Source organism: Buteo buteo, chromosome 5, assembly GCF_964188355.1.
Source record: "Buteo buteo chromosome 5, bButBut1.hap1.1, whole genome shotgun sequence".
Lineage (NCBI taxonomy): Eukaryota > Metazoa > Chordata > Aves > Accipitriformes > Accipitridae > Buteo > Buteo buteo.
The window spans coordinates 26,294,138-26,319,425 of NC_134175.1; the positions used below are offsets into that span (position 1 = coordinate 26,294,138).

The 25,288-nt window shown below is 41.3% G+C and overlaps 1 protein-coding gene across 15 annotated transcripts in view; it reads left to right on the top strand.

Annotated features, from left to right (window-relative positions):
• The window catches only part of PIKFYVE (phosphoinositide kinase, FYVE-type zinc finger containing), a 74,428-nt gene that overhangs the window by 1,961 nt on the left and 47,179 nt on the right, over window positions 1-25,288 (top strand). For 14 of the 15 annotated variants that reach the window (XR_012650455.1, XR_012650456.1, XR_012650457.1 and 11 more), the window contains exons 2-10: window positions 1,841-2,022; window positions 3,571-3,750; window positions 10,055-10,173; window positions 13,505-13,676; window positions 14,410-14,617; window positions 17,074-17,163; window positions 20,427-20,565; window positions 23,249-23,406; window positions 24,218-24,329. Coding sequence is in view for 12 of the 15 variants with exons in the window: in XM_075028294.1 (XP_074884395.1) it covers window positions 1,851-2,022; window positions 3,571-3,750; window positions 10,055-10,173; window positions 13,505-13,676; window positions 14,410-14,617; window positions 17,074-17,163; window positions 20,427-20,565; window positions 23,249-23,406; window positions 24,218-24,329 (1,350 nt within the window). In the remaining 3 variants the exon portion in view is untranslated. Of the gene's footprint in view, window positions 1-1,840; window positions 2,023-3,570; window positions 3,751-9,178; window positions 9,276-10,054; window positions 10,174-13,504; window positions 13,677-14,409; window positions 14,618-17,073; window positions 17,164-20,426; window positions 20,566-23,248; window positions 23,407-24,217; window positions 24,330-25,288 lie in introns of those variants that run through there. The other variant, XM_075028304.1, reaches the window with a different exon arrangement.

A 25,288-nucleotide genomic window follows, 5' to 3' on the forward strand; every position in this document is an offset into this window, starting at 1 on the left:
CCTTGAAGCTAAAGTTTATTTTTCCAGAATCACATATATGATGTATGCAAGCTCAGAGACTTCCTTGTTTTTTTTGTCTTGCCAGGTTATAGCCAGTTGTTGAGATATGAACATAATTTCCTATAAAACTTCTGGCTGACCTTATAATGGCATTTTTTAATGTGGTAGTGTGTGTGGGAGCACAGTCCTGTTGTACATTCAACATTTAAAAAGCAAGTTATCAGTTGTCTTAAGTGTTGAAGAAACAATTCCAAATTTACCTGAAGATATGCTCTTGAAGGTATTTTCCATGAACTCTGGTGTTTAAGCATGTTCAAAACATCAGCTGTTTGAATCATATTGCTGAAGTGCACAACAGCAAAAAGTACCGTGACTTACATGGGAGAGCGAAGCATTCCAGATGGAGACTCAACCTTACATAAAGAACCTGACCAAAGTTACTACTGAAACTTTGTGAATGATGTCTTTTTTCTTTCTTAAGGATATGTGAATGTCAGGAGAAACTCTGAGCTGAATGTGCTTACTATACAGAGCAACAAGCAAAAGTCCACTGAGAAGTCACATGATTGACTTGCAGATACCATCTTTTGTGCATTCATTGTAGGAATGGTCAAACCTTGCCACATGAGCTGCATGCAGCTTGTTAGCACTTCCAGTGTCACTTGTCAACCATGTGGATTTTCTCTGGACTACATAGATTTTTATTGTGGCTTCTTAGAACTTGGAAGAAAATGTCCTAGTCAGTAAAATATGCCTGTAAAGTCTAGGGAGCAGTTGTGAAAACTGGAAACTAGTATTTCATGAAGGAGCGTTTATTAGCTGCTAAGCAGGAAGTAGGCTTGTAGAGGGTTTTGATCCTTGGCACAGGTAAAAGTCAGCTGTCCCTCGTAGCTTCCATTAGCTCCCCATGTTCCTGCTCTGTCAAATGTTTCACTAAGTCTTGATTAAACAAAGATGAAGGTAGTGAGCACCTTAGCCTTGCAGTCTAGAAGTGCAGGCTTAGTGAGGCAGAGTGGCAGAAATCAGGTGTGTATTGAGGTTAAAGAATATGGGCTGTGAGGAAGTATGACTCTTGGCTGTATGAAGGCTTTAGTACACAGCAACTAGGCTTAACAAGTATGGCTTCCCCTAATATAGAAGGTGGTTTGTTTTGTTTGTTTGTTTTTCCTTGATGTAGCTACTCTTGAAAACAAGGAAGTTTGGAGGTGTTAGATACGGCAACAAATAAACCACAGTTTGGGTTACTTTCCTGGTAACTTTCACAAGGCCCTGTACTGTAGCGCAGAGGGGAAGGAAGCAGTGTCCACCAAACTTAATCTTTCAGTCCTGCGATTGTTTGCAGTTCTTTCTATTTCTCATTCTGAAGTTAGCCTGGCCAGATGATGAGTATGTCTTGTGCTTGCTGAGGCATGCCTGTCTTCAGTTTTCTTGTTACAAGGGCTGCAGAACTCACGGCACTGACAGCTTTTCTCTTGAGCTGATGTTAAAACTTTGTGGTACGCATGCAGAGTCTCCATTTGAAAACTTTAAGTTCCTTTAAAACAGCAACTGGAGTGTGTCATCAGGCAGTGTAGTGGCTGTCCACTTACTTTGATTGTTCTGGATGTTTAACTAGGAGCTCTGAATTGCTCTCTGCAGAGATTCTGATCTCTTGCCAATGACAGGCAGGGGACACGGGCTCCTAACTCTGGCACTCTTGACCTGTGCTAATAGCGGATGTCTGTGGTAGGTGGGTGAATGTCCCCACTCTAGCATCTAATGAGACACCTCCTCTTCAGTTGACTGAAGATGTTTTGTTTCAGCACCCTGTGTATAATGCACATTGCTGAACTCTTTCCAGGGCACGTGAAATGGCTGCAGATGACAAACGGTCTCCAACACTGGACTCTACTGGTGATCTACCTCATTCTCCTAGTAGTCCGTCTCACCTCACTCACTTCAAACCCCTGACTCCTGACCAGGATGACCCTCCTTTTAAATCAGCCTACAGCTCTTTTGTAAATCTCTTCCGTTTCAGCAAAGGTAAGTGCCTGGGGCAACATGTGTGCATGGATTGTGCGTGATGTCTGCTTTATTGATGCCCTCTGCTGCCACATAAACTTGTAAAAACACCTCTGAATATTACAAGCATAATGTCAGATGGCTGGCCAAATGGATGGTGAGTCAGTTCTTTTGTGAGGGATGTTGCATCTTGCTTTTGGGTGACATAGTAGAGCTTTGCTGTGGGAGAAGATAGCCAGGATCTTGCAGCTAGAAACCTGTGGCTGCCCATGAAGGTCAGAGACAAGCCATTTAGCAGATAGTATTGTATAGCTTCTTAGCTGGGCCTCTGGATTTCCTTTGCCTGTATGAAGTTTTTGGGGCTAAAAGCAGGAGTAGCCCTCTGCCAGCCTATATGAGCAAAATGTGTGCCTGTCCTTCCAATGCAAGTTCTTACTTCAGACTTCCTCCACTCCTCACCTTCCTGTGCATCTTATACCTTCAGCTGGGAGGCAGCTGAGCTGTAATAAAGTGGTGTATTTACAGGAAGCTCACCCTTAATTTGCATGGCTTAGCTGTTCCCCATCAAGAGGTCTGAAGTGTTTTGAAAGTTTTATATGTTAAAAAGTACTGCTTGATTTTGGCCTTTGTGTTACATGTATCATGAAACACTTATATTCTCAGTAGGCAAGCTCTTAAAGACCTATGTGAGTTTCTTTTTTGTTTCAAAGAAATACAGTGCAAAGAGTGATGAATGAATGCACCTTGGTTTTGTACAAAAACTGTATATCTCTTTGCTGGAGATGGCAAACTGGTCAGCTGCTTTTGTTTAGTCTGTTCATTATTCAGCTCTGCTAAGCATATTTCTGCGATGTTTGGGCTAGAGAAAAAGGGCCAAGATAGCTTTTTGCATAAGTAAGCTGATCTGTTCAGACTCTTCTTATGCAGAATGAAAAATAATTACTTGGTATGACTGCTATTAGTTTGCATAGCAGAATATTACCTGTCATTATTAATTTATTGAAAGTAACGTAAGATGTGGTCAATATTGGCTTCACTTGTTTGTCTCTGACAAATGTAGCTGGAGTCAGCAAAGCATTGTTTTGAAAGAATGTGAAAACAACCTTGAAATGGCACATGAAATGGGCATGTTACTGGAATCAATGAGAACCTGTCTATACTTGATCCTCTGATGGAAAAGGGTGGTTTATTAAAGGCTGCGGTAACTTTAATGTGACCTCAGTACTGGCTTCTAACATGACTGAAAAACTCTTTTCAAGGCAGAAGCTGATGATCAAGCATAGCTACTCCATATAGCAAGAATAATTGATGCTTACTGATTTTTTTTTTTAAACACTTTTCACATTAGGGACATTTCTCAAATACCCTGAGCCTTGACAGACAAGTTTTACATACTGGCCTGTTTCCATGTTTTGTATGGTACTTTTCAGACTAAAAATTCATGTCTTCTGTTATGTATAATTATGATCCAAATGAGCTATTTGAGAGGTTTTTACCCTTTAGTTTTGCATGCATTATTTTTCTTTATCATGTCTGAACAGTTGGTTTCTCGCTTTTTGTCAACTCCAGATGATGGCAGGCTTTCATCCCCGGCAGAGAGAGCAGAGGCAGGACAGAGCGATCCACAGGTGTTGAGCAGTGGCTGGTCCAGTCCTCAGCATCCCACCAGGGCTCAGTCTCTGAGGTCACCGGTTCCTTACAAAAAGCAGCTGACTGGTGAGCTGCAAAGAAGATCTTCTACAACCCTGGGTAATTTCAACTCTTTGCGCTACATGGGAATGTTGTACTAGCTGGTCTGGGATGCTTCAGAGTGAGGTGGAAGGAGGTGAACAAAGGTTCACTGACTGTCTAGATTGATGGCAGATTTGGTATCAGGCTACGCTGCTTCTGTTAGTGAGGTTGCACTTTAACTTCAGAAGTGTGTTCCCTCTACCCATCTTAGTGTTCCAGCAAGACACTGTTTTGGGGGCTCTGCTGTTTCAATTATGAAACATTCTGGAACAAAAGAGGATGCCAAAACACATCCAGTGTCTTAAAGTCACTTGAACCTTGATCCTGAAAATTTCTGCTTTGTCTTGAGAGACTTGAGTTGCTTAACAGCCACATGCAAACTAGAACTCAGTCTGAATGGGGTTGATGTTTGTGTCTTCAAGGGAGTTATAAATGCAGGTTTTTGCTTGTAGCTGTTTTGAGGAGAATTGAATAGGAACTTGCATCTAAACCGTTTTTATTCCGAACCTTGGAACTATTGCCAGATGCCATACTGAATCTCTTTTAGCTGGAGTGGGAATTGAATGTGATTGCAAAGGTGCAACTGTGTAATGGCTTTATGAAGATCAGGAAGAGCTAGTAAGTAGGTTGCAGGGGTCCCTCTTGAGATCTGCCTGGTTACTGTCAGCCATTTGTGATGGCCTTGAGCAAACTGCTAAGCTGGGTAAAAATCCTGTGCAAGACAGTATTTCCAAGAGTATGTTAGCTAGTGCAAACAAATCAGATCTTAAATGTTGTTAATGTGTATGGGATTTTCAGAAAGATGTCTAGCCTTGATAACAAGGCAAAAGTCCAGTACAGATAACTAACTAGCATTTTCATCTCTCTAAGTCATTTGCATGCTGTCTTAGTTGAACACATTCATCATCTTCTTCCTTGCCGTCTAGTACTGTGTATGCTATTCAGTTCTACCTGTCACAACAAACCAATTAAGGCTGGCTTGCTTTGTTTTTTAAAGCTTTTTCTCAAATGCCCCAAGTATGGCAGTGCGCTCTTGGCTGATTTGCCAATTTGCTTTACTTCATTCTTGGTTACCTCTTGTAAATCACTTGGAAATTATCTGGGTATTACAAATTAGAAACCTTTAGGTGAGGTAGGTTGTTTGGTACTCAGAAGGCAGAAATAATCTTGCTCTTTGACTTCCACTGGGAGCAGGCAGTCAGGGAAATGACACTTAGCCTAAGGTGTGGAGGAGGAACTGTTGCTGCATTATTCCAACGCCTTTTCAGGACCTCCATTCACGTCCCTGGGTTTGGATGAAAGTACGCTTGGAAAAATGTGATGATGAATCACCCTGGAAAGAAGTAAAGTTCGACCAAGCAGGAATTGCTGGCTTTTTGAAGAGATTTCTGTGATACTGGGTGCTGAGTGCCCTGTCTCACTGTTAAGTAAATTCCCCCAAATAACTTTGGTGCTGTAACACATAGGAACTCTGTGTAAAGCAAGTAAAAGTGTACTGGATTGGTGAGGAGGTTACAGGGAAATTTTCTAGAGGCAGTGCTTTTTTTGAAGCAAACTTTAGAAAATTAGTTTTCATACCTTCTTTTATCTTAAAAGGTGCTGAATAATCAGGTCTTTGAGGATTTCTGAACATTGAGCAGAGGAGAATTTTACTTCTGCCACTGCAGCTGATGCTCAGCTGTACAAATAATCTTAGAAATTATTCTCATATCTAAAGAATGAGAAGTATGAGAAGTGATGTGATTTACATAAACACCTAGATTGGTAGGTCAGTTCACCCACTCACATCAGTGACAGTGAGGTGTCTAATCTAGTTGAGTTTTCTTGCAGCCGTTTATCTGTAGGCCTGTAAATGTCTCTCTAGGCTTGGCCATTACTCAGATATTTTGTAACATGGGCAAGTGTAGGCAGGAAAATGCGCAAGTCCTTCCCAGAAGTCTCTCTAGCCTGCTTGAGTTTAAAAACATGCCAACCTTAAGCAAACTGAAAGGAATAAATAAATAAAAGACTGCTGGTGCCTCTAAACAGTGATGGAATGAAATTGCTCCTGAAGATGCTGACTACCACCCCTCATCTGTCCATTAGCTTACACTGCACAGCAGATACTCTCGTTGCTCGGGGACCATGCTGGCTGACAACTGCAAGCGCAGAATGACATGGACAGATGGTGGCTTTTGTAGGAAACTGTCTAGCATCAAATATGTAGGATTTCAGTTGTGTGCTTCCCTACAGGACTCTTAAATGAAAACATTATAGTAGCACCTTACTGGCTTTTGTTATGTCAGAGATGCTTTGTGCTTCCCTGCAGGACTCTTAAATGAAAACATTATAGTAGCACCTTACTGGCTTTTGTTATGTCAGAGATGCTTTGTGGGTTGTATGGGTGAAGAACCAGTGCTGAGACTCTGCACTGACTTCTGTGGCCTCCCTCTTGGGTAATCTGTTGCATCTTCATGTGCTGGAGTAGGGTGCTGGGTTGCTAGTGTCACTTCTACAGAGGCAGTTAGCCCAGCTGGTTGTATGGGACTGTATGTGCCTGTGTGTGCTGTCAGCTGAGTGCTTTCAAGGTGCTGGATTGAACCAAAATAGTCATGTACTGAAATAATGTCATAGCTTGCAAATCGAGTTTAAGGAGAACTGGAAATGCTGACCAATTGGAGAGGGAGCACTGGTAGTAAAAGCACTCCTAGCTTGTTACCCTGTTATACAGGATAATGCTGTTAATGCTAGACAATTGTAGCAGACTGGAAGCAATAGGGAATGACAAAGGAGCTTAGTAGAGTAAGGAAAGGCCAACGATCATATGAGGGGTAAGAAGGCCTGAGAAAAGCATGTGGTGGTTACTGGGAATCATAAAGAATGTGACTTATTACCAGAGTATCTTTTCTATTGAAAAAGGTTTTGGAAAATGAAAATGCATCTTGTAAAATGAAGTTAAGGACAACTTTCATCCTTTTCATGTCAGTACTTTGCATGGCAGTGACATGAGGAAGATGTGATGTTTGAACTGTGATGGTGAACTTGAATATGAAATGTTATGCTTTGGCAGCGAATAACTAGAAAGCAATTGATGTTGATCTGTACTCGCAAAACTGTGGTATCCCTGACAAGGGCATTTGTTCCTTGTTGAAACTGTGTGAAGCTTTCTGTTGTACCTCTTGTGTTAGTGTGTGGTCAGGTCTCTTCCTGTAAACTGAAACTAGCAGTTAAGTTGCAAGAAAGTAGTTCTCATAGTGTTTTTGACTTGGCATTCACTGTAAAATGAATGCTAAAATATATAGGGTGATGAAAGAAACTCTGGAAAAATATATTTCAGTGATTCAGTAATTGAGGATGCAGAACAATTGCATGACTTACTGAGCAAACCTTTCTGTGGCCTGAACTCGGAAGAGTGTATGGAGTAGGTAGTCATAGCTGGAATGGTACTGCAGGTTCCTTCTCAGTGATCACAGTTCAGGTGGGGAGAGTAGGAAAAAGAGGAGAAAAACGTACAGTATTTCAGAGGATGTATCGGCTTTGCCAAAGATCAGCAGCCATGAATACATATAGGAAAGATGAGGGTTACTGTTGAAATATGTATTTTTTTTCTTTTTTTAGCTGTAGGAGTTAATTTTTAGTTTAAGAAGGATAAATAGGTTGGAAACAAGTCAAATTGGAAGTCTAGATGGGGTTCCTTTTGGTATATTGTGGTTTTGTTGTGTGAACATGTAGATGGGAAGGGAATGGATAGGAAAAACACAATTGCTGCATAAACTGGTAGTCCTGAAAACATGTATTCCACACTCATATTGGTGTGTTACACTGAAGGGCTGAGATGCAGCTGGTGTTTGTTAAATGCAAAATGATATCAAGTGAAAAATGACTGTCTTCTATGAGAGTTTGGCTAGGGAAGAAGAGTAAATGGTAGAGTTGTGGACTGAGAAAGTATAAGGACTCTATATATCAAAACTGTGAGGAAGCTGCCGTTACTTCCTGCAGTTGTTTTTGTGCTGGTTGGACAATGACAAGCAAAAGTTTGTGGACCTGATCTGGTTGTCATAACATTAAATAACACTTAAATAAAGTTTAATTTTATTTTAAAAACCTAATTTCTTGTGTGCAATTTTAATTGTGGCTGCTGGGGTGTGTGGTTTTTTTGGGGGGTGTTGTGTTCTTCTGTGTGTGGGGTTTGGTTTTGTTGTTCGGGGGTTTTTTAGTAGCATATACTGAGTGTCATTGTGGTTAAGCCTTTTGGCATCAAACCAAAAGAAGATATGAAATCTCTTCACAAGTGCAACTGATGGCAGTTGGGATGATGATATGGGCAAAGCAAGAAAAATACTCCTACAGTTTCTGTGTTTGTGGAAGGGCATGTGAGTTTTGCAGATTTAATGGTGAAATAAGGAAACACAGTTACAACGGTGAAAACATATACATCTGTAAATCATGTGTGCATTAACTGAGGAAATGGCTGTGGTATTTATAGTAATGGAATTTGCATCAGGAAGGAGTAAGAGTTAACTTAAGACTGATCCATGTGAATTCTTTTATAAGGATGGTGTTTTAGACACAGTGTGTCCTGTACTGCAGGAATGATAACTTCTTATGTTCCTGCTATACAGTGTGTTTTCCTCCAGAAAGGGAGAAATCACATGATTCAAAAGGAAAAGAGCCAACTGAATTTTAATCTGAGAACCGTCAGCTTCTCTAGTACAAACAGGTTAGTCATGTGCTCCTACTGCAGATGGCATGCTTTTTCTAATGTAGATGACATCCTTTTGACAATGTTTTATGTAACACAGAAAGGGGCATTTAACTAATAAGAGAGCAGGTGTGGAGTTACCTATGGCATTTTCTCAGTGCTGTGTATGTTCATACTTTGGGAATCACTTGCCTGACAAGATTTGTAGCTAGTTAGGCAGGAGGTCTGATAGTAATTTTTTGAATTGGAAGCAACATTCCTGGAAAGAAGATATTCTTGAATTCAGAAGTTACAGCAGGAAAGTCCAGGAAGTAAATGCAGCATAGATCTTGTGATAGAAGGAGGAGCCAAAGATTTCTGTGGTATTATTAATGTTTTCTTGAAATATTAAAGTCCCTTTAATCACCCTAAAACACTCAACTTGGTACTGTCCAAAACTATACTTGTTTGATTTAAAAAAAAAAAAGTAAAAAAAATCCATGTGGCTAGCCAAAGAACTGGGTTTAAGCACTCTAGAGTCTCTTTAAAATCATCTCTTGTTGTGGATTCTTTGTTGTACATAGGTCGTTAAGCAGCTATATGTGGGCTGATCAACTAAAAATATCTACTGAGTACCTGAAGAGGAGGCATGGAATACCACAGTTTTAATCACTTTACTCTAAGGGTTTTGATCTCCTGCACACAAAAGAATACCCTAGTTGTAACTGCACGGCAACAGTTAACACGTTTCTGCTAGTGCTGTCAGCATTCCTGCTGACATCAGTGATATGTAAAGCAGTAAACAGAAAGCAGCCATGACTGTTCTTCCTCTAGTAGGGGGAATCAAAATAAAATGCAAGTCAGATGGAGAGCAGCGAAGATGGTAAGAAACTGTAAACTGTTCAGAAAAGTTGCTGATGTAGAAAAGTGACTCTGAAAATGTTTAAATGTTCAGGTAAATACAGCATTGTGTTTGCAGATCCTTCTGGAGAGAAGGATCCTGTTTGTAACTCATATAGCAATGCTTCAAAGTAATCTGGCATTTATAAGAATTTAAGAAAAATAAGAAATTAACTGTGTTACCTTTTTATTCTGGATTTTCTTTGCTATAGTTAATTAAGAATGACTGTACAAGTTCTCAAAAACGTGAAATTCTGGATGCATTTTATTCTGAGTTACTGTTTTTAATAGAAACTGAGCAATTGAGTCCTGAGACTTGCTGTAATCATTTATAAAGAAGTTTATGTTAAGGCATTGACTTATACCAATCCTAGAATGAATGTGAATATTGTTGCCATTATTTTGTAAGTATTGATATGTTAGAGGGAATTCTAAAAGGAGACTTCAGTGCTTTCTAAAGGGTTCGTATAGTAGGTTGAAAATAACTTTACTTCTTTAAAAGATGTTTTCATTCTCAGAGAACTTAAATCAGCTCTTGTAAACACAGAGAATGGTATTTAAAATGCCAGTCAGAGCAAGCTATCTGGCATCAGAAGCTCCTTTTTGGGCGAGAAGAGTGCAAGGGCAAGAAGTGAATACACGCTGTAACTTTGTAAAGTACATATGTATGTGAACATTTCTCCCTCTAATGGGGTTTTGTGTTGTGATGTAACTGTTGATGTATCATGGAAGAAATAAATACTACTCTCCCTTCCCTTCCAGACAATCGAAGGAAAGTTGAACCGCCTCTTGGAGGTCATGATCCTCGAACAGCTGTTCAGTTAAGAAGCCTCAGCACTGTTTTAAAGCGTCTCAAAGAAATCATGGAGGGGAAGAGCCAGGTACTACTTCTGAGGGATTTGTAGGCCAAACTATCTAGAAACTGAACTGTTTACTGGGCTTTTCTGAGCTTCATTTTTAGATGTATCATGGGGATTTTTTTCAGCTGTTTGAAGGATGAGTGAATAAACTAAAAAATTATTGTGTGTGTGCAGGGGAAACAATTTAAGTTGACGCTGGCTTTTGACATGTCAAATGTCTGTCATATTGGGGGAGTGAAATGTTGCAGTTGTTCAGCTTCTTGAACTTGGACCAGACACTCTCATTTTAGACTCCTTCCCACTTCTGTATTACCTAATCTGGTATCACTTGATGGTTTTCTCCCTTGCTAACCGTAAGCAGGTGAAACACACTTACTGTCACAAATAGTAATGCGAATTCTGAGGATGAATTAAATCTGCTACTTACTGTGGTAATGATTGGTCACAATTTTTGCTTCAAAGGCTTGTCCTACTAATCAATTTTGATTTGGCTGGACAAGGGTCTGGTGGTTGCGATTGACTTGCTGATTTCACCTCCCTCTGCTGTGTTGGACCATGCCTTTAAGAGGAGGATCTAGCTGACAAAAGAAGCTACAACTATTTATAAATGATGATATAAATAGCTGTGTCTGGGAGCAAGACACAAACAGGCAAAAGTACATTTAATTAAACTGAATGAAGAGGAAAAAGGCTTTTGACTTGGTGTAGCTGTCGTGGTTTAACCCCAGCCAACAACTAAGCACCATGCAGCCGCTCACTCCACCCCCCCCCCACCCCCCTCCCCCCCACCCCAACCAGTGGGATGGGGGAGAGAGTCAGAAGGAAAAAGGTGAAACTTGTGGGTTAAGATAAGAACAGTCTAATAGAACAGAAAGGAAGAAACTAATAATGATAATAATAACAATAATAAAATGACAATAATAATAAAAGGATTGGAATATACAAAACAATTGATGCACAATGCAATTGCTCACGACTTGCTGACCAATGTCCAGTTAGTTCCTAAGCTGCCATTCCCCCAGGCCAGCTCCCTGCAGTTTATATACTGGGCATGATGTCACATGGTATGGAATACCCCTTTGGCCAGTTTGGGTCACCTGCCCTGGCTGTGTCCCCTCCCAGCTTCTTGTGCCCCTCCAGCCTTCTTGCTGACTGGGCATGAGAAGCTGAAAAATCCTTGACTTAGTATAAACACTACTTAGAAACAAGTGAAAACATCAGTGTGTTATCAACATTCTTATACTGAATCTAAGACATAACACTATACCAGCTACTAGAAAGAAAATTAACTCTATCCCAGCCAAAACCAGGACAGTAGCTTTTACAGGTAGACTTTGAGTAGACTCACTTAGCTGCTATTCTGCTTGTAAGAGTAACTTTGCTTTGGCAGAAAGGGCGATACTTTTAAGGGTGAAACAAAAGCCTTTCATTGCAGTAAGCAGGACATTGAGTGTGGCTCCTGTTAATATTTCAGTTTGTGGCAGCTTCTGAAGGCCCTGGAGATTTTCAGACATCTTTGAAGGTATGGGAGGGCTCAAACAGACAGGATGCAGCAGTAAATGAATATGTCTAGATCTTTCTCTGAAAGTGGTATGTTAGTTGTCAGCATGCTGACTTCTGTCCAAATGGTAATGCATCGCTGCCCTTGACTGCAGCCATGTCTTGCTTGAGTCACCCCAGGTAACAATTTCTTCCTGCTGTGGACTTGGTCTGTCTCTACAGGAGACCACTTTACTGTTGTAGAAAGCAGATGTTAGATCCTGGAAGGTGCTGCTGTAATCACCTCTGCTGCTAACAGGGGGCCAGACTTCTGTTCTGATCCCTTCCTTGTAGGCTGTTCTTGACGTGAGTGTTGGCTCTGACTTGAGCAAGGCAGAGAGCTGGAAGGTGTCACCAGCAATGGCTGGGTTTCTAAACACTCAGTCATGTGCATGTGGGGCAGAGGCACTGGAGCTTGGAACAGCCACTCTGTATGTGGCAGAATCAGTGACTTGGCTTACCATGCAAAGCCGCAGCAAAAACTGTTACTTGGCATCCCCTGCAGCTTTGCAGAAGTTCCTTGGCAAAGCTCTTCACTGCATCTTTCCCTGCTTGAAGCTTAGTGTTCATCTTAAAAAATTGTAGACTCTCTTGAATGCTAGACTGCCTTGAGTAGTCTTTGACCTTTTTCTGTACAAATTTTCTTGAGTGAGGGCAGCAGGAAATTGTTGACCATAGCTGTTTTGGTCTCAAAATTGGTCTAGCAGCTGTGTCAAACTTCACGTTGTGAATGCCCCAAAATAAACCCCAATTCAGGGTAAGGTTTTTTTTTGTTCTGTGAAAATCAGAGTTACTCTCTTCTCTGGTTGTTTTGAGAAAATTCTTGCAGCACTTTCTCTTCCTAAGAAAAACCCAGAGTATTCAGTCCCTCTGAAAAGGCATATTGCCAGAACTGAACTCCAGCAAAGAGTGTTTCACAGTCAGAGTTGTCATGTGACCATTAGCAGTTGTCTCCATCCATTGTAATTGTAGCTGGTATGCTCAGAATCACAATTGAGAGATTTGTCTTGCTCTGTTTATAGTTACAGCACCAAAGGGAAGTTTTAACTCTTTGTTTTCAAGTCTTAAAAACAAGACAAAAATTCCTTTGGCTGCACCCATGCTGTAAATCAATATATGTTGTTATCTGCTGAATGTGTATTTCACAGTTGTCTTCACATAGCAGTTAACCTGGAGTTCTGAAACAACATCAACCTGGAACACAGGCTTTTAAAACTGTTTACTGAGGTTTTGAAGAAGTTGAGCATATAACAAAACTTTTTACATGTATCTGTAATCCTTCCGAAGTACATCCCAGTATTAGCTGTTGAAATGATCTTCCTGCACTGATAATTCCTGGTAACTTGATTTACCCCTGGATAACAGCTTCAACTAATGTGTGGGGTTTGTGTTGTTTTGGTGGTGTTTTTTTTTGTTTTATTTTTTTTTAAACTGTGCTAGTTGAGGGTCTATCATGTGCTAGGGGCAAATGAGAGGAAAGAGCAATCAGTACTTCATATGTTTGTTTCTTCTTGACTTTTATCTACAGCTCATCATAATTTTTATCTGCTTTGCTTCCATCTTGGATCAAGAAGGCAAAGGCTTACTAGATTTATTCTCACAGTTAAGAACTTTCTCAGTCTTCTGGCTCCCTGTAAAACCACATGAAAAATCCGTTCCATGCATGTGTATGCTTATACACAAGGGTGTGCACACACATATACGAATATATGAAATTGTCCTTTTCAGGTGCACAGTCTACAAAGCAATCATGAATCTAAACATGCTTTTTTATCTACAAGAAATAGCTTTTCATTACTGCCTTCCCTTGTAGGACAGCGACTTGAAGCAGTACTGGATGCCTGACAGCCAGTGTAAAGAATGCTATGACTGCAGTGAGAAATTCACCACCTTCCGGCGGAGGCACCACTGTCGACTTTGTGGGCAGATCTTCTGTAGTCGATGCTGCAATCAGGAAATCCCTGGAAAATTCATGGGCTACACAGGTGGGGTTTATCTGTTGAGAAGCAGAATGTTCTCTGTATGCTCAGCTCTGTTTGGACTACTGCATTTTAGATTCTGGCATCTGCTAGAGAATGCTGTACAGGTCTCTAGTGGGCTTAGAAATAAGCAAAAAGAATCACAGTACCTAATTCTACCAGTTTCTTCATGCACAATGGTGGATTATGCCATGCCTGCTTATTTTTACCAACATTACATCAATGATGACAAAACAAATATGGCCACTATTTAACAAGGATGTTCAATACAAAAAGTGCGCTCAAGTAAAATCTGCTCTTAATAATGGTAATTTTAAAATGTAATGAGCCACATGTTCTAATTGAGATGAGGGAAACTCTTTCAAATACCAATTACCAAACTCTAGACATCTCCTGATGGAGGTAATTATTTCCAGACATCACCTGGTATGTCATATCTGACTGGCTGTTGTTGTACCCTGATTTCAGTGTGCACATGTGCTCTCTCTCCCTGCCCCCGCAGCCTGTCTCTCTCTTACTGATCGTGTGTTATGCATCATTTGACATGGAGAAATTCCCTGAGAGTATATTTATCTGGGGTTTTGCTCTTTAAGGGAATATGAGAACTAGACTTAAACATGCAAAGAGGTTTTGAAACAGAAAATCCTTCTTTTCCCCCCACTACACATCTCTGATCCTGTAGGAACAGAGTACTATTTGTTCCTGTTCACTTAACACTCTCTGGTTCCCCTTTCCATAGGGGATCTCCGAGCCTGCACTTACTGCCGCAAAATAGCCTTAAGCTATGCACACTCCACAGACAGTAACTCCATTGGAGAAGACTTAAATGCTTTGTCCGATTCTGCGTGTTCTGTATCAGTGCTGGATCCTGGCGAGCCACGCACACCAGTTGGGAGTCGTAAAGCTAGCCGCAACATCTTTCTGGAGGAGGATCTAACCTGGCAAAGGTAAAGTGAATGGCTTCATGCTGAGCTCCAGAACCTTAACAGTGTTTTCAGGCTGATGCCTGCTTAGACAAAAGCTGGTGGTTTCTATCCAGGAAACTTAGAAGTATATCTCCTGTGAAAAGAATGTAATCCTGTGCTTGCTTCTAATATTATTCTCTTCAAGTTGAAATGTGGGAACTTTCATAGTGAAGTTTCAAATTATTTGCAGTTCTTCCTTTGAACCTAGGAAGGTTCCTATTGAACCAGTGATTCTATACTAGTGACAGAGTAGGCTTTTAGCTTCAGAGTTTAAAAAGACAAAACCAAACCCCATCCTTTCTAACCACCAGTGTATCAAGAAGCAAATGAGTGTGATGCTGATGCTTTGCCTGTCAGGTTTGGGGATTGGGCAAGACAATACAAGAGATGCTGTCTGTGTAATTAGGAGATAAATGGTGGAAGTAACCACCTGTTTCAACTGAAGTGGGATTGAAAGGACAGCTATAAAGGTTCTCTGATCTCCTTTCAAAGTATATTTCTTTGTATTGCTCTTGAATGAGGGGATCTTTATTTCTGGAAGTTGAATGAAAGAACAATGCACTTCTCAAGTGGTATGCAAGTTAATTTCTGAGGACCTTGATTTAATTTAGTGTGTGTGGGGGAGGAAGAAATAATGAGAAGTGGTATTCGTGCTCATTTTCCTAAAAGCAGAGGAACAGGCAGGTGTGAAACTACCAAGGAGGCCTTGAGTCAGAGCCTTTCTTCAACTGAGGGATAGTGTTAGTGACATGTGCCTCTCAGCAGATCTCTTCTAGTGGTCCTGATAGTATTAAAAGAAAAACCTCAAAACCAACTGTCTTCAGAAAATGCTCTGACTCTTGCTTTGCGTGTTGCTTTTCAGAGTATGGTGTTCCTATATGGAAGCAATTAAATAATCAGCTTTAGGCCTAAATAAAGGAAACTACTTCTGGTTTAATGTCATGGTTATCTAAAGCAGTAATGTTGCAATGCTTGGGATAAATACTACTAAATTTTGAATGGGGGATTAAGTATGTGTGCTTGGAATGCTTCTCTTCAGGTGTACAAAATAATAGAAGGTACCATTAATTCTGTTTTCTGATGTGTTATTAGTATCTTTTATTATGACAGTGCAACAGCTTGTAGACATGAACATGTAAAGAAAGTATTTATATATTTATTTGGGGCAGCTTGTAGCACTCGAGAAAAATACTGCCTAATCTTGAAAGGCTGATAACTCATTCTGTACTAGAACACTTAGTCTTGTTGGGAGACACTGAGTAAACATGGGCTTTTATGTGTGAAAGGGAGAGAGATCAAGATTAGGTAGTTCATTGTTGCTTTAGGAGGATGAAAATTTTCTTCAGTGCTTGTTGCTCTTGAAATGTAAAACTTTGCAGTGGACTACAGTGCTTTTTTTAATACTGCATTTGTTAAGTTCCTGATTGACCTTCAGAGGTTTAAACTCAAAACATTGAACTTACCACTTTCCGCTGTGGTGCAGTTTAACTCACAGCTTCATAATGGAAGCAAAGTTTTTTGCTAATATGTGGCTTCTGTGTGAGAAGTAGTTTTCTTCAGAAGGAAACTTGGCAGTTGAGTCTCTTCCCAAAATAATGTATTTGAGTTAAAGCTCTTGCCTCTCCTGCTCTCATATGCTACAAAGCAGTGAGGAAGGCATTTAGGGGAGTGATGCTGTATTTACTTGTCTGACATTGCTCTGTTCTTTGAGCAGTTGGAACATACAGTCATGGGCTCCTGCTTTAACTAACTTGAAGGGCCATGTCCTTTAAAAGTGAAGGAGTGGTGTACTCTGGGCAAGTACAGCTGCTCAGGCAAAGTTGTATTTTGTATGTTTTCTCATGAAGAGCATTTATTGTGCTAGTAATGTGTCTACATCCCAGGGCACAGCCAGTATGGCTGTATCAGTTGGGGTGTAGTGGCTTATATCTGATACAGTTTTGCCAGGAGGAATTTATAAGAAAAAGGAGGGCAAAGGTGATAGTGATCAGGTTAAACAATTACAGAAGGTTGTCAGGCTATCTTGGTAAAAGTTGTCTAGCAATAGCTATAGATAGCATTGCTTGGGTTGCAAAGATGTTGGAGAGATGGGGGCAATGCCTCTACCTCCAAAGCACAGAATAGCAGCCTGTAAGGAAAGAGAATGTGTAAGAAAGTGGTAGAGGGGAAGAGGGTGGGAAGGCAGGGTAATGGGAGAAGTGGGAAGAGGCTGTATTGTCCAAGAATTGAGTCTGAAGGGAGAAGACTTGAGCACTGTCTTCCAGGTATCATTGGCCTACAGATGGGGAACGATTTCCCTATTCCCTCATTGATCTAACAATCATGGCTGTGAATGAGAGATGACATTATAATTAACTGTATTTTAATTCCAGCTGTTCTGATGCTGCTGCATGTAGCAAATCTCTCAAACATTTGTAATGTGCTCCTTTTCCTTGCAGTTTGATTCACCCAGACTCTTCAACTACCACGTTGTCTGCACGCCTTGGGTCTGTCCAGGAGGATGCAGGGAAGTCGCCAGCTAGGAACAGGTAAACTAATTGTATATGAGTATTTTCTGTGCTGGCTACACTCCTAGCATACTCTTCACTGTAGAGCCTGTATTTTGGGGCTTGTTTTTTACTGTGTGTGCTGTTTCATGTCTGAAATGGGACACTCCATTACCCATATGTAATGGTAAGTAAAGACCATTTATGTACATATTCATATTAATAAATGTACTACTTCTGAGGAACCTGTAGTTTGCTGCTCAGTCAGACAAATAGAGGTGGTGGTGAAGAGGGCAGAAAGGGAAGGAAGTGGCTAAGAAAGGTAGAGTTCTGAGGAAGCTAAAGAAAAGGGAGTAACAGAGACTTGGTAATGGGAGGCAAAGGCTGAGGTCATGGAGGAGCAGAGGTGTAGTTTTTGTTTGGTTTTGTGGTTCCCCACCCACCCCTTTCTGTTCCCTCTGCTCTTGCATTAAGTATAATCTTGTTTAATTGATCAGGCTTTCCTAGGCTAAAATCCCATCATAGGTCTTTATGCAAGAGTGCTGGAATGAACTTGGAAATGTTTGTGAGAGCTTTAGTATAAGTTGTGAGTGCTTGAACTTAATCCCACTAAATAGCCTGGTATTAGAAGAACAAGTAATTTCCACTTCACACTGCTTGTGCTATGGTTCTGGTTGCATACTTCCATTATGGTTAAATTGGGAAAATAAAGGGGAGGCAAGGATATGAGGAACAGAGCAAAGACAATCCAAATTTCAGTGTTGGAGTCAGGAGACATTCAGAGACTTCTTTGCATTGGTGTTACTGGAATGCAGAATGTTTAGCAATTTGGAGGGGTCTGGCAGGACCAGCGAAGACTAGGGAACTCAGCTGAGAAGGATGCTATGTGTGCCTTTCAGGGAACAGACTGCTTGGAGTCTTTATCTTCTGTGTGATGGGGACAGTTAGGAGGAGATGCATACCTACTGTACAACTGAGAACTAAAAATCTCACCTAGGGGGAGTAAAATACTGGTGAATAAACTGGTACCAAAAGTCAATTCCGAGCAAACATGACAGGGAGTCCAGGCTTAAAAGTTCCATGCTAAATAACTGCAGTGACATCAAGACATTTCTGAAACCTTGAGGATGCTCTCCTGCTTCCTGTTTGAATTGATGTTGTCTATTTTAATAAAGGCTTTTGCTGTTAGCTCATATATGCAGTAGTAGGAGGGTTCTGAGCTGGACCTGGCAGGCCCAAACTGCTCATGCAAGTTAAATTTTAACTCTCTGGCTATTCATGGCCTCACCATAGTACCTACCTGTCTGGACTCACGTTTGAGAAGTAACAATGAGGTATAACCTATCTCTGTCAAAATTCTGAACCTGTGGAAGCAAATCTACTGGCTTTGGGCTAGGCAGTGCTAGCCTTTAGATCTTCTCAAAGCAGCTGTAGAAGCTTCTTTGAGGCAAGCTTGACCATGCCTCTTTTTAGTGAGATGAAGCAAGAAAGATGCAGGTTGAGTGCATTTAGATGCAGGTAGCAGAAGTTACTTGGTATTATTTTTTTTTCCCTGTGGGTGGGGGATATGTGTTGTTTTTTCCCCATAAATAATCAGTCTGAGGAGAAAAAGCACAACAGTCAAATGTTGCAAGCAGAGGGATTTGAACTTCTCCTTTGCAGATCCGTCTAAAGAATAGGGATTTTCATTGCAAAATCTCCCCCTATGTTTTTAGTAAAGATAAATACAATAAAGTCCTGGATGTAATTGGTGATGATAAAGACACAGATATGAAATCTGACTGTTCTAACTCTTGCTCCATGTCCTTTTACACAAATTAAAAATACCTGCTGATTACAGGTAGGTGGCACAGTTAAAGTAGCTGTTGTGAAAAAACTGGGAGAAGTGCTTAATGATGGACTTTCATGTCAGTCTCATCTTCCACTTAAGAATGCTTTTTGTTAAGCTGCATAACTCTGCCAGTTCTAACTCTGTTTAACTTGAGAGCATCTGAACAGTAGAAGACAGGCAGAGTTTTAGCCTGCCTTGAATGCCTGACTATGACAGAAAGCTTTTGCTTATCACCTCTAGTTGTATATGGATGTAGTGCCAACATTAGTTTCCTTTGATTCTACATAAATGGCTAAAAAGGACCTAACTAAACCCCTATATCAGCCCAATATTCCTCAAGAGACAGAGGAGGAAAAAGCAGTGATTTTGAGACTATTGTACCTTCAGTGCCTACTTCTTACAGTACAAAAGCTGAAATAGGGTGACATTGCTATTTTATGCCTGGGCTCAGTCACATCATCCAGTGAGAATTCTTGGGAATAATTAGAGTGTCTGTTATCCACTTAGCAAGCTCTGTGAAGTTATCTGAGTTTCATTCCAAAGATGAGAGGCTTGCAACAGTTCTCATCACTGAGACTGCTGCAAGCCTCTTGAATCAGTTCAGCATTGGCATTTTGAGCTTCCCTGGTGCTGTATGCAGAAGTGTTTTCCATCTTCACTCCTTAGAGCACTGTTAGCGTGAATAGCTTACACTGCATGCTTTTTACTGCTGTGTGATGAGAAGTTGCACTCTGGTTATTCAAAGGCTTAGTCTAGTCCTGGGATATTGGAGCAAAGCGTATCTGAAACTTGTATTTGCATTTGCAGCTCTGCAATGATTATTGCAAAATGGTGTGTTTGTACTGGAGTACATAGCCAAGATTTCTTAACAGCTGGATTGAGATCAAGTGAATGCTCCATATCACAGTACAAGGAAAATTGCCAGTTGGAGTGACCTCCAGCTTCAGCAGACAGTTTAGCCGCCCTAGGGAACAGGTGCTCAAACTTCCAGACTCTGCAAGCTGCCAGCCATATATTTCAGAGAGCTGAGGAGACGGAATTTTAAGTGGGTCAAGGAGAGGGGGAATCTCAGTGCCCTTTTACAAGGATCCTGGTGTTGGCTGCCCTTGCTGGCATTTATCTTGCCTCCAAAATGCTGGAGCTTCTAGTTACCCAGCATCCCATCTCTTCCCCAGTCCATTCAAACACAGACATATATGAATTGCTGTGCCTAAACTTAGTTCTAATTGCTTCCTACAAAGAGCTTTAGAAAAGTTTGTTTAACTTGGATGTTCCAAAGCAATACACTTGCTTCCTAGGGATCCTTTCTTCTGCTTTGGGGGAGAAAGCTTTAAGCAGTAAGTCAGTACTGAGGAGACTGAACAATGTCACAGGCTTAAGTTCCTTTTTAGCATGCTACAAGTTCAATACCTTCTCTGGTGCAGCACTGCACAACGAACACTTAATACTTAAATTCTTCTCTCCTCCACTGCAGATCAGCCAGCATCACTAACCTGTCACTGGATCGGTCAGGTTCACCAATGGTGCCTGCCTATGAGACATCTGTCAGCCCCCAGGCCAGTCGCACACACTTGAAGGCGGAGACCAGCGAGGACGAGCGCAAAATCCTTCTGGTACCTTCCAAACTTCTGTTTGTGTTGCTCTGTGAAGGCAATGAAGTTTGCCTTTCTTGTATCATGCAGCAGGAGTATCTTGCTGCCTTTAAAGGCTGTTGTCTGAGCACTTTTACCTGGACCCCTCCTCCAGGTGATGCAGGGATGGAGAATATTGATGCTGCTTTGGACACTTCTGTCTTCCCGAAACAAATCATAGTTTCATGTGGTGTTTGCATAACATGTTTACAGTTTTAGTCTTGGGAAGTGTTACGCAGTGTGGAGTTGGTGTATGGTGGCTCCTTGTGGGTTAAACCTGTCATGGCTGCAGCTGTAATGCAATAATCTGATTCTGTATTTCTCAAAGTTCAGATTTTCCCTTTCATAGGCCACATAATCAGAAACTTTAAATGGCTGCTTCAAAATGGTTACACCATGATGAACAAGTTAAAGCTGTTAGAGCTTATTGGGCCAAAACATAACTTGGCCCCTCCCCTTGTTTGCAGAATAAATATAACATTTTGTAGAAGGTTGTAGTGACGTACTTGTTCGAAGAACAATCAATGTGCAACAGTGTTCTGTGTAATCCTATTATCCCCTCCTCACAGAGGCAGTGTTATAGGTGGCAGTTACTGTACAATGTTCAGTAGAAGACTGTTTCTTTTCTTTGAGGAAGGGCAAGTGTTTCCAACAAATGGAGCAAAAAAGATGCAGAGAAGGGGAGGGAGTCACACATTTAAAGATTCAAGATTGTTCCCCATTGCCAATTTAAAATAGGGAAGGCTAATTACTGTGTTGTCAGGTATTTGCCTGCTGTCAGCAAAATGCATGCAAGTATTCCTGAGGGTGCAGAAACACTCTAGTTCCTGTTCAGTTGCACAACTCCTTTCCAGGGTGCTCTGTAAATGGATAACCACATGAGAGAAATATTTTTAAGGCACATCTTTATACCACCCTGCCCCATCTGTGTATGTTAATGCAGGAAAAATGAAATTTAAAATGCTATGAATGCAACTTGGACCAAGATGATAAAGTTCCAGTGCACTTCAGCTTCACATTGTTTAATTTTTTGTTTGTTTCCTTCCGGGGGGGGGGGGGGGGGGGGCGGGGAAGGATTGGTAGTATCTCTTCTGTTTATGTAAGAGCAGAAGATGCAGTGTCAATTAATGTAGGATTTTCTCTGAATTCCCGCTGTTTGTTTAATGCCCTTAGCATGTAGAGCTAACTTTATATCAGGAGTTGATTTAAAGCTTAACATATTCCATTCAAAAGACTAATGAACTTTGCTCATGAAGTAAAAGATAGGGGAGAATGTACGTACACTGGGGTAAGCACATACTTTTGTGAACTAGAGGTCAAAATCCTTGACTTGAAAGGATTTGCTGTGTTCTGCCAGTTTGTCCAGTTTACTGAAGTCACCATGTGAGTTAAGGGTAAACTACAAGGCAGCTTAACTGAAATTGCCAGTTGCATCAAATTTTGTGATCCTATGACATGTTCCATTACTGATCCATTTGACTCTATACGTGGTACGGAAGGGGAGCTGCTGATGTTGGTTTTAGGATAATACCCAGGACAGCCACTGCTGGAAATAAAAGCAGAAAGCCAGTCTGGTAACAGAAGTGGAGCAAAACACTTGGATCTCAGTGCACCCTTGGGAAAGTGCAATAATGTGGGTCTGGCAGTTAACTGGAAAGGGTCTGGCAGTTAACTGGAAAGCTGAAACCAGTTCAAATTTAATGAAAACTTTTTTCTCTCTTACACAAAACCAGAACAAGGCATTTGAGAAAGTGAGCTGCAGTGTCTCTTCTCTACCCCTTGGGGTGCTCTGTTGCTCGTGCAAAATAATCCCAGGTCCCAGTTTCCACTGCAACAATGGATTGTGCTGTGCCAAGCCAGGGTGCATATGGGAAAGCAAAAGGGGCCAGATGCAGAGAGACAGCTCAGTTTGGTTGGAGCATAGCCTACACAAGAGTAGGTGCATATGCTTAACAGGCCTGAAAATAAGTGTGAGGTATAGGCTGAAGTCTTCCAAGTGGTGAGGGGAAGAGATCCACAGATTCAGAAAGTTAATTGAGTTGGGAGGGGTACGCACCTTTTTTTTTTCTTAGTGGCCAAAGCTAGCAGTGTCTAAAAAAGGTGTGATGCTGGACAATAAAAAGGCATCTTCAACAAGAAATGGTATCCCAGAACTTGAATGTAGCAGTGTGCACTGCTGTGTCAAGTACTTGCTTTATATCTGGGCTTGGTAATGGACTGGTATACTTCACAAAGCCTAGGTTGAGCACATTATATAGAAAAAACCCTCTTCCAAAGGATGAGTTTTCGTTGTCCTCTGTATTTGCACAAACCACCTGAGTTGTTTGAGAATAGGGTGCAGGAGGGAAGTAGTGAGGACATAAGTATCTTGTAGGCAGTACAAAATCTTGCCACATTAAAACCAAAACCCCCTTAACTGTGAGGATACCCACTTTGTTTCTTTCTTTTTCTCGACTTTATATAAAGGAAGGATATAAGGAGCTGATCTCATGTCTGTTTGCTGTTTCTGTTTGCACCTTCACATAGGTAGGGCAGAATAGCTTAGATTTTATGCTTGTTTGTGGAGGGCTTTTGATCTAGAAGCTGATCTGAGGGCCCAGGTTGATGCCCTTGAAACCAGTGCTAAGGTCAGACTAGTAGGTAACTTGCATATCTCCCTGTCCAGGACTCGGTCCAGCTGAAAGACTTGTGGAAGAAAATCTGCCATCACAACAGTGGGATGGAGTTTCAAGACCATCGCTACTGGCTGCGGACGCATCCCAACTGCATTGTGGGAAAAGAGCTGGTCAACTGGCTCATCAGAAATGGGCACATAACCACAAGGTAACCCTGATGCTTTAGGACAGCAGGTGTCTCCTGTCTCTGTGACAGGAGGTTGTGAGTTTTAGCTGATAAAGGGTGCTTTAGACTGCAAAGATAGACCCCTTTGCAGGGAGATGAGAGAGAGAGAAAATTCAGATCTCTTCTTTACTGCCTACCAAAGCAGGTAGGGTTCTGACTCCCTGTGGCCCAAAACAACAGGGCACAGGGGGCTGTCTGTTTTGAGAGCTGGTGTGAGAGGCAGCTTATGGGACAAGTATCACTCAAACAGTTGGAGAACAGTGAGTGTATTACAAAAACTGTCCAAAAATGTTCACCGATACTTCAAAGGGCAAGTCTGCCCCTGGGATCAGAGATCACCAATAGTGTTTGATAGCTAAATTTTTGGTGGGGCTGGCAGGCTCTTAACTTTGTGAGTATAAAGAATCTGGTGTATTTAACTATGTGAGAGGGGGATAAAAATGAGATGGTTCTTAAGTGTAGAGCAACAGTCCTCACTCAGCAGAGATGCTCAGTACATATAACTCAAGCTAACAATAGTGTAGGAGCACAAATATTTCTGAATCATCTGCTGGACACCTCAGCTGAGTTTAGAGTACTGGCAGTCTCTTCATCTAGCTCCATACTTGAACCAGTACTCTCTGCACCCTCTCCATAATATTTTAAATAGTGTCTGGTTAAACATGCCAATGGGATACTGATGAGTCAAATAGTGTGTAGCAAATGAATCTTTCCTTTGGTAGCATGTTTGTGCCATAAACCGTGTATGTTTAGAACTAGACTTAGAAAAATATCTCTATTATTATACCTCCAGGGTCCAAGCCATTGCAATAGGACAAGCGTTGGTTGATGGACGCTGGCTAGAATGTGTCAGTCATCATGATCAGCTCTTCAGAGATGAGTATGCTCTCTACAGACCGTTACAGGTAAAAGGAGTAGGAAAGCTATGGTTCTTGCTGGGTTTGGCTGCTGACTAGAATCTTTTTTAATCCTGTTCTCAGCAGCTGTTGTATGTTTTCTAAATCAGCTCTCCTGTACAGAGAATTGGGGTCCAGGCCTTTTTCCTTAGTGGTTTAAAGCCTGAGGAAGCTGCATTTGCCCGGAAAGCTTTGGGGCTGTCCTGTGTTAAGGACGAGTTTGTTACATGTAGTGCTGCCTAAAGTGGAGGAAAGAGTCTCTAATCTAGGCCAGTGCCTCTCATGGTGGACATCTTCCATGGAGGCCTTGGAATGGCACAGTCTGTGCTTGTGGCAGCTGTGATATCATGTACAGAATCTAGAATCTGTGTGCAATTCCTGATGACTGAGGCACAATGGTGGTCTTCTACTTCTGTTTCAAAATTCCTTCTTTAAAAACTTCCAAAGAATAGATATTTTAGATATACAGTATTGGATCTTGTATTGGTAACCTTCTGATCTCCAATGATGGCAGTAATAAAGAATTCAGTACCTTAGCCACATGACGTAAGATTGGGAGGGGGTCTTAGTCATGCCTCCCAAATAGGACTGGCTAGCTGAGGAGGGGAGGCACGGAACCAGTGACCAGAGATGCTATTTTACCGTATTTCACTGCAGTCAAACTTGCTGAGGGGTAAGAGCAGTCACTGGCCTGAATGACTGGATTATTTTTTTAACTTGAACAAGATATCTCTGTAGCCGCTCTGTTACCTGAAAGCATTCAGTTGAGAGTCTTCCATGTTCTGCAGGTTCTCACAAGAAAGAATGGCTCAGCTGTCCTGTGGACCTCAGTCAGAAAGCTTGCAGCCATTAACATATTGTTTTCCTTGTGCATTTCAGCTCTTGGCCACAGTCATGTGGTTTTTCATTGAGATTGCTCTGGGCTTCATCTGGCATCTCAGCTAGTCAACTATACTGTCTCAGTTTGC